The sequence below is a fragment of the Miscanthus floridulus genome, chromosome 2, assembly GCF_019320115.1.
Source record: "Miscanthus floridulus cultivar M001 chromosome 2, ASM1932011v1, whole genome shotgun sequence".
Taxonomy (NCBI): Eukaryota; Viridiplantae; Streptophyta; class Magnoliopsida; order Poales; family Poaceae; genus Miscanthus; species Miscanthus floridulus.
Genome location: NC_089581.1, coordinates 22,256,239 through 22,264,502, shown reverse-complemented (window position 1 = coordinate 22,264,502; position 8,264 = coordinate 22,256,239). Strand labels below are relative to the sequence as shown.

General features: G+C 51.9%; 1 protein-coding gene across 1 annotated transcript; it reads right to left on the bottom strand.

Annotated features, from left to right (window-relative positions):
* Positions 1–3,704: 3,704 nt before the first annotated feature.
* LOC136519730 (receptor protein kinase TMK1-like) lies at positions 3,705–7,984 on the bottom strand. The gene is made up of 2 exons (XM_066513107.1): positions 5,421–7,984; positions 3,705–4,545 (listed from the first exon to the last, which is right to left on the bottom strand). Exons 1-2 carry the CDS (start codon positions 7,774–7,776, stop codon positions 4,016–4,018), a joined length of 2,886 nt encoding a protein of 961 aa, XP_066369204.1. The 5' UTR covers positions 7,777–7,984; the 3' UTR covers positions 3,705–4,015.
* Between the last annotated feature and the right edge of the window lie 280 nt (positions 7,985–8,264).

Here is an 8,264-nt window from a genome sequence, read left to right as displayed (position 1 = left end):
GTGGCGAAACGAGGAGGAGAAAGGGAAGAAACGAGGGAGAGAGACGACTGCTCGGCTACCGGCGTGAGTCCCAAAAATACAAACAGTGTGGGCACATGGGTGGGCCCTGCGGGTTAGCGAGACAACGAAAGGGCACATCGGTGGGAACTGATCAAATATCTTCCAGCCCTCCATCCATCGATCAACGCTGCAAAAATCCGTGTGCTGCCAGACAAGAAAACACACAAGCAACAGATATCAATTCTACACCAATTTCTTTTACGAATTACGTAGACACACACAAAACTTATCCCTACAAAACTTATCCCTACGAGCATCCCTAAAAGATTAAGCTGATAAATCTTGAGATCCACGAAGTTACCGTAGCTGCCAAAATCTAAATTAATAAATAGAGAAAGAAATCCGTGACGTTGCCGTCTCGTCAAAGTTAAATCTTGCCACGGAAGGATCAGTTTCAGTATCTACACAAGCTTGACTTTGTCGGGTTTTGTGGTCGCTTTCTCAAAACTAAAATTATTCACTAAACCAGAATCAAGTTGCTTTGTATTCCAGGTTTAAAGGCGCGTTTGGATCACGTCCGCAGTTTGCCACAATGCGCCACAGTTTCCGTGCCGAAGTTTCACGGGCGTTTGGTGCATGGACGGACTTGCGACATGCCACATCTTTTGCCACAAGCACTCAGTTGATTTTTGATGCCGTAATCTGCCTAACATGCGGCCGATAAATCAGCCGCCGAACTTTTGGCGTGGCCGCATGTGTGGTGTGGCGTGTGGAGGCGTCAACCAAACAGGCCGTACTATCGAGAATATGGACTGAAGTGGCTGGATGGCCTAACGCCGCCTTATCCAACTGCAACATGCAACGGATACCTTCTGCACTACTTCAACAACACATTTTAACAAATATTATTTTTCACTCCTAATAAAAGCATGGCCATAATGTTCCCCAGCGCCCAGCGGTCTTGGCGATCCATCGTCGCATCCGCCGCCCTCTTCTGCTGCAGTTCTACGCCACTCCAGCTAGCAGCTGTACCAAGCCCGAGAAGCCGAGGACAGTGACAGCGTCCCTTTACGCCGTCCAGCTAGCCTGTACCTACACTGCAGCGAGTAGGACATTCGACCTGATCCAGTCGACGATAATGTATCGGATCAACATAGAGCCCACCTGCGTGCTTGATGCGGACGCGGACGCGGACGCGGACTGGCAGACGCAGTGGTCACGCCATGCCATGCACAGCGCTACAGGGCAGGGCAGCGGGCCTGGGCAGCGCGAGTGGTCACCGACTCACCGGCCCTTTCGGGCGACGGACGCGACACCAGCTGCCCGAGGACTCACACCACGAGAGACGGGGTGCGCCTTTACTACCATTGCCAAGTCGTAGGGGCCAGGGAGCGCCGAGCGCCGGAGCGCGCACGACGGTGCCGCAAGAATGCAACTGTTATGCCGGAGAGCAAAACTGGGACGCGAAGGCAAAGGCGACGCCCGACGCCGGCCGCCGGGGCCCCGGCCTGGGTGGCTTGGTTCGCCTGGCTCCTTCGGTTTCGGCGAGCCTGGAAAGGGAAGGGCCCGCGCCGCGCGGTCCACACGACGTCCCTGGCGGTCACGGGCCACCGCGGGCGCTGCGCACGCGCGAGTCGACAGCGCAAACTCCGCCGGTCGGTTTCGCGCCCCAACCGCGCCCGGCCCTGTGCACTGTGCCCTGCCCACTCACTTGACGACGGGCTGTGTTCCCGCCAGTTTCTCGCCGTCGGATCTCAGATGCGATTCCATCCCAAGCAGCGGCCAGCGGGCGAGCGGCAGCGCCTGCTCCGGCCGGCCATGGCACCGGCCGCGGCTGGAGCTGTCGCGATCGCATCGCGCTGGCAAGATCAGCCGCACCGTTAGCCGGCCACAGGTTTTAGAGAATCCGATACGCGCCTTTAGGTTCCTCTCGGAAATGCTGTGCCATTTGTTCGAGAGCGAAAACGTCGTGTCGTGTTGTTGCAATCCTACGAGCATCAATGCGCTCGCGCGCACACAAATACGGAAATCTAACGACCGGTCCACCGGGAAAACGACTCTTCCAGCATCGCCAGCGCACGCAGGCAGCGCTTGCATTGCATGGTCCCCGGCCAGAACCGTCGAGGCCAGCCAGGCGAATCTGGCTCGGCGCTTTCCCACGCGACATTGGCCGGTGTCGGATCAGCGAGTCCGCGTCCGGTCACAGCCGAGTTCACAGATTTGCGCTGCAGAGCACCACCAATTGGTCAGGGAGGTCCAGAAATATAGCACCCAGACGCAGTTACGTGTGCCGGTGTGCGTGTGTCTTCTGAAACGAAAAATTGGGAGGGTTGCTGCTGCTGCGCATGCCATGCCACCCTGGGTTTGACATGGACACAATTTGGAAGCTACCCCTGAAGATAAAGCTCTGTAGTTTGTACAAAGTCCAAACGCCATTACGCCAGGTGCCGCAACAGCACACCGCACACCGCACACCCCCACACGCCCGCGCACAGGGTTGGACTGCGCCATCGCCAAAAATACGAGCAGAAGAATACCAGGCGGCAAGAGTGCGTTCACAAACGAGGCTGGTTTAAATCCACAGCCTAAAGTTTTAGGGTGTCATATTGGGTATTGGGTGTTATATGGGAGTGTCGCATGTGGTGTTCAGATACTAATAAAAAAATAAATTACAAAATCCGTCATTAATCTCGAGACGAATTTATTAAACCTAATTAATCCGTCATTAGCACATGTGTTACGGTAGCACCACATTGTCAAATCATGGACTAATTAGGCTTAAAAGATTCGTCTCGCAAATTAGTCGCAAAATGTGCAATTAGTTATTTTTTAGTCTATGTTTAATACTTCATGCATGTATAAACATTCGATGAGATATGGAGTAAAATTTTAGGGGAGGAACTTCACAAGGCCTAAATCCAATGGAACAGGGCCGAGTCACGATCAGACAACTGGATGGCAAATTCCAGCCTCGTTGTCACCAGATATACACACGGGCCCCATCGTTTTCCTCACCGTTGTCTTGCCTTCGTTTCAGGCAAGTAGGCGGGCAGCGGACGCTTCTCCAGCAAATCAGCAGTGCATCGCTGTCTGTCCCGGGTTCCTACCGGTGGACAGGTTGTTAGCGTGGGGAGTTCGGTTAGCGCCCTGGTTTTGTTTTTGCAGGATCCACGGTCTGCACCAAAAGCTTCGGAGCACAGCTGAAGCTAGTGCGTTGTTTAGTGATGAGAACTCAGTTTAGTTGAGCTGCCTCACATGAATTAGGTGCAGCAGCGGGCCTCACATGAACATAGATGGTTAGCTGAAGCTTCTGCTCTGGAGTTTTGACGGTCACCAGGCCATTTCAATGTCCAGGTAACCAAAAGCCAAAACATGTTAGTTCTATACTTCACATGAAAAGGTATCTATGTGTTCGATGATTATGGCCAGATAAGAGACCAGATCATCACGAATTATTGAGCTATTACAGGTAGTGGCCCTGTTCGTTTGTCTTATGAGACATACTATTTCAACGAACAATGTTTCTCTTACACCAAATCAACGAACGATACTTTCTATGGCTTTTCAGCAAAGCGAACAAGGCCAGTGTCATGGACTCATGAACCTTCATGGCCATCCCAGAGAAAAAAAAGGTATCAGTGAAATGATCATAGCTGAGGCGTTGCTTCAGAAGAACATGGAAAAACTTCAGGCTAGGGTGAGACTTCTTGACGAATTCAGGATCACCTTCATTTGTAAATTGTCAATATCCGATACAACCCAACAACCCTAGCATTCTTCTACTTTAATCTTAGCAAATGACATCGCCAATTAGCAAATATTTCAAACTTCCAGGCAATTCTGAGACAAGATCATAGCATACATGATCAAAGAGCAGCTACACGGCAGTACAGAGCCGAATAAAGAGACATGGAAAGATTGGGGGTGAAGAGACTAAAAGAATGAACACAAGGATCGCTTGAGCCTTCTATTTCAACGGAAGCATAAGGTTTTGCACACCCTAGCAGCTAACTGTCTATCTTCCATCAGCAGAGGTGAACGACTCTGCGAATCCAGGCGGCCTCGTAGGGATGCTGGTCTGAGTGTTATCCAAACTTGCAACAAATGAAGATGTTGCACCATCAAAGTGGCTGCTATCCTCGAATGCCTGCCATCTCTTCAGAGCCTGAGGCAGGGTCATGTTCAGGTCGATACCGTAGCTGTCATCAGAGTCTGGGTCGGTTGGTTTCCAAACTTCTGAAAGGGTAGAGAGCACATTAACAGCATGGCCCATGTCAGGCCTCTGGTGTGCTTCCCTAGCGCAGCAGTGACCAGCAAGCTCTGAAACAGTACAAACACTAGCATATGTCTCCTCATCAAGGTCAATAACAGGGTCGATTGCTTTGCGGAATGTTTCCTTGTTGAGCTGCATTCTCCGGAACCATGTAACTAAATGCATGCTGTCTTCAGGCTGAGTCTCATCAAGTGCCTTGCGTCCTGTAATCAGTTCCATCAAGATGACCCCAAAGCTGAAGACATCAGCTTTTGTGGTCACTCGTCCAGTAACTGCAAATAAAAATGTTCATTTTTGTTAGACAGATGTTGCAAGTAGCATATCTAAATTCATCAACACACTTTTCAAAAAAGGAGCATGGCTGAAATTATCAATTAGGACAATCCAGGAAAGATGATATAGCTAACAATTTAGGTTACCTTGTTTCCTAACAGGAAGATGAAGGGCAAAACGCTAGTTACAATTGAAAGGTACAATTAAAGCTCCACTGATGGTCTTGGGCTATTGAAAATGTCTTAGTGGTACAAGGGAATTATCCAGCACGCAAAAGAAATCTTAAGTTTATGTTGAATAGGTAATCCGACCATAGATAGTAATGCTTGGGGTTGGGGTGAACGAACAATTACAATTTTAAATGGCTCTTACTCCGCAAATAAACTTATTCTAGTTTATCGCAAGGTCAACCAAAACTTAAAAGATCTTTTCAGGTATCACATTTGGAAGTCCAAATTTCTTAGTGAGCACCTAAAGTATCTCTCATGGAAGGTACGAGAAGCAAGTCACAAGCCACAACCAGGGCGATGCCAGAGTATAATAAGGGTGTGCACATGCACCAGGGAAGAAAAATACAGTAGTAAGTATGCTGATTTCTACCATATAATACATCATTCACAACTAAAAAGTCATTCTAGAGGAAAGATGGTAACATGCGAGTATTCATGATATTATTATGTATATGCCATATCTCAAATGTATTATGCTTAACTGTTTGGTCGTTGAAATGAAGTCATTTCAGAGGAAAGCTATTAATATTTAACCAGTAAATGATATTATTACAGGTAGCTGTAGGTTAGATGTAATGTGCTTGTCAATTGAACTGAACAATAAGCATCTATATACTTGGTAAGAAGAAATATAGGATGATCACCTGCATACTCTGGTGCGAGGTACCCAAAAGTGCCAGCAAGCCTTGTCTCTATGGAGACACACTTCCCATCAGCTGGTGCAAGTCTGACCAATCCAAAGTCTGCCACCTTGGCCTTCATGTCATCGCCAAGAAGTATGTTTGATGGCTTCAAATCTCTGTGGATAAAGGTCTGCTGGGCAAGGCTGTGAAGGTACTCGACACCCCTTGCAACATCAAGTGCAATGCTTAGTCGCTTTTTCCATTCCAATGGCCGCAAATTGTTCTCTGACCACTCAAACAGGTGTTGGCTCAGTGTCCCCTGTGGCATGTACTCATAGACAAGAATCCTTTCATTGCCATCAAGGCAGTAGCCCAGCAGTGAGACAAGGTTCCGGTGACGGACCTTGGTCAAAACAGCAATCTCTGATTTAAATTCATTTAGCCCCTTGTTACCCATCACACCAGCCTCCATCCGCTTTACAGCAATTTTCGTGCCATCATGAAGCTCACCCTTGTAAACAGTGCCAAACCCTCCTCGACCAAGGATGTTCTCCTGACTGAAGTTGTTGGTCACATTGCGGAGAACTTGGATCGAAATGACCATATTTCCACTTTCAACAACATGGATGTCCCGTGGACCACTGCTCGCTTGGCTATATGTCTCGCTTGCACGAGCACCACCATTAGCATCCCCCCCTGCAACTGTGATTTTAACCATGTCATCTGAACCTGAGTGCCGAGGATGGATAACCATGGCATGTGGACTCTGCACCCTTCCGAAAGGCTTCTGCTTTCTCTTGTAGCAATAGAATCCTAATGCAGCAACAAGGCCTAGTCCAACAACTGTACCAACCACTGAGCCTGCAATGACTCCAACAGAAGACGAAGAGACACCATTGTTACCACTGCTTCCGCTGCTGCCTCCCCCCGAAGGACTGTTGTTGCTACCACCTGATCCTGCTGCTGGTGCAGGAGCATCCTTGCCTAAGTTAGGGTTACCAGCAGATTTCACCACTGCACTCTTGGAAGCAAAGGTAGGAAGTTTCCCATAGAGATTGTTGTTTGACAAATCGACATCTGTCAGCAAAGGCAACGCAGCAACCTCCTCAGGCACAGTACCAGTGATGCTATTGTTAGCAAGATTTAGCACCTTAAGTGAGCTAATCTTCCCAATGGCCGGTGAGATACTGCCACTGAGACCCTTGTTGGTAAAAGTCAGCCCAATAATGTTACCTTGGATGCAACTAACACCCGGAAACATACACGGATCATTCCCCTCCCAATCCTTAGCAAGTGAGGCCGGGTACATGAACCCAGCAGCAACCTCAAGAAGCAGGCTCACACGGGGATCGCACGGCTTCCCGGCTTCCTGCACACAGAACCGCTCTGAATCTGCTTTCATGTCTGTCCCTGCAACAAGTTGATCAGGAATCTGAGGAATCGGCCCCTGCAGCAAATTATTCGTCAGGGTCACGTTCTTCAGGGCCTTCAACTTGAAAAGACTCTCAGGCACCGGCCCTGTGAGATAGTTGTCGCGAAGTTGCAAATCCCATAGATTATCAAACCTCGCGAAGTCCGGCAAGGGCCCAGTGAATTCGTTAGATTGCAGCCACAGTTGCTCCAGAGAGGTCATGTTGCTTACAAAGCTAATCGACCCATTGAGGTGCATGCCATTGAGCCAGAGCTGCACCAGCGGCGCGCCGGCCAGCGACGCCGGTACGGGTCCTGACAGCTGGTTTAAGGCCAGCGACAGCCGCTGGAGCGCCTTCATCTCACCCAAGAAGTCCGGGAGCGTGCCAGAGACGTTGGCGCCGTTGGCGGAGAAGTTGGCGAGGGAGGCGCAGGCGGCGAGGGAGGCGGGGAGCGTCCACGACGCGAACGGGTTGTAGTCGATGTCGACGGCGGTGAGCCCGGTGAGGCCTTTGAAGAAGTCTGCGGGGATGGAGGCGAAGTTGTTGTTGTGGGCAAGTAAAACCTGAAGCGAGGAGAGCCCTGGAAGCGAGGGCAGCGGTCCGGAGAGCTTGTTCTCGAAAACCTCGAGACGAGTGAGCTCGGTGAGGTCGCCCACCTCCGGGGGCAGGGTCCCCGTGAGGCCGCGCTTCCCGACCTGGATCGCGGTGACGCGGCCCGACGAGTCGCAGGACACCCCCTCCCACTGCTTCGGCGAGCAGGGATCGCCGGCGACGTCCCATCCCAGCGTCTTGTCCGCGCCAAGCGCCTTCGCCACCGCCCGCATCGCCGCCACGTCCGACGGCGACGTCTCCGCCGCCGCGCCGGCCGAGAGCCCCATCAGAGCCAGGACCAGCCCGCACCACCGACCGGCGGCGCCCTCGTGCCGCCGCCGCCGCCGCGCGGTGGAGGCGGTGGGAAACGGCATTGCGTCAGAGAGAGAGAGAGACAGAGAGTTGGGGGAGAGATGAGAAGAGAGAGAAATTAAGTTTTGGGAGGTGAGATTTAAGTGAAGAGAGACGGGGGGTGTAGTACATGGCACATGGGCGGGGAGAGGGCCGGTGGCACATGCGTGGGCCCCTCCCGCCGTGTGTGCTAGGGCTGCAGCCGCCCCGGCGTGATAATGACGGGACTACCCCCTCCCGGTCACGCCGGTTTGAACCCCGGTCTCGCGCAGCGGCGAGGGCACGAGAAGAGCCGGGGCGGCGGGGAAGACGACGCCAGCTCACGCCCGCCGACGCGTGGGGACCACGCGGTGGTGGCTGTAAAGCGCCGCGATCCCTGCACCAAAAGGCGGGGCGATTTGCGCCTGTCTCCGCGCTGGAGCAGAGCTGGACGGCCCGCCCGGGGCCCAGACGCCAGCGTCACGAGTGTTCACGCGCGGCAGTTGGGCCATGGACTGTGGCAGAAGCGGGG

Coding starts and splice junctions, on each gene's coding strand:
- LOC136519730 (XM_066513107.1), bottom strand. CDS start 7,776: ATGCCGTTTCCCACCGCCTCCACCGCGCGGCGGCGGCGGCGGCACGAG. Junction 4,546..5,420: donor CCTCGCACCAGAGTATGCAG/GTGATCATCCTA, acceptor TTTTATTTGCAG/TTACTGGACGAGTGACCACA.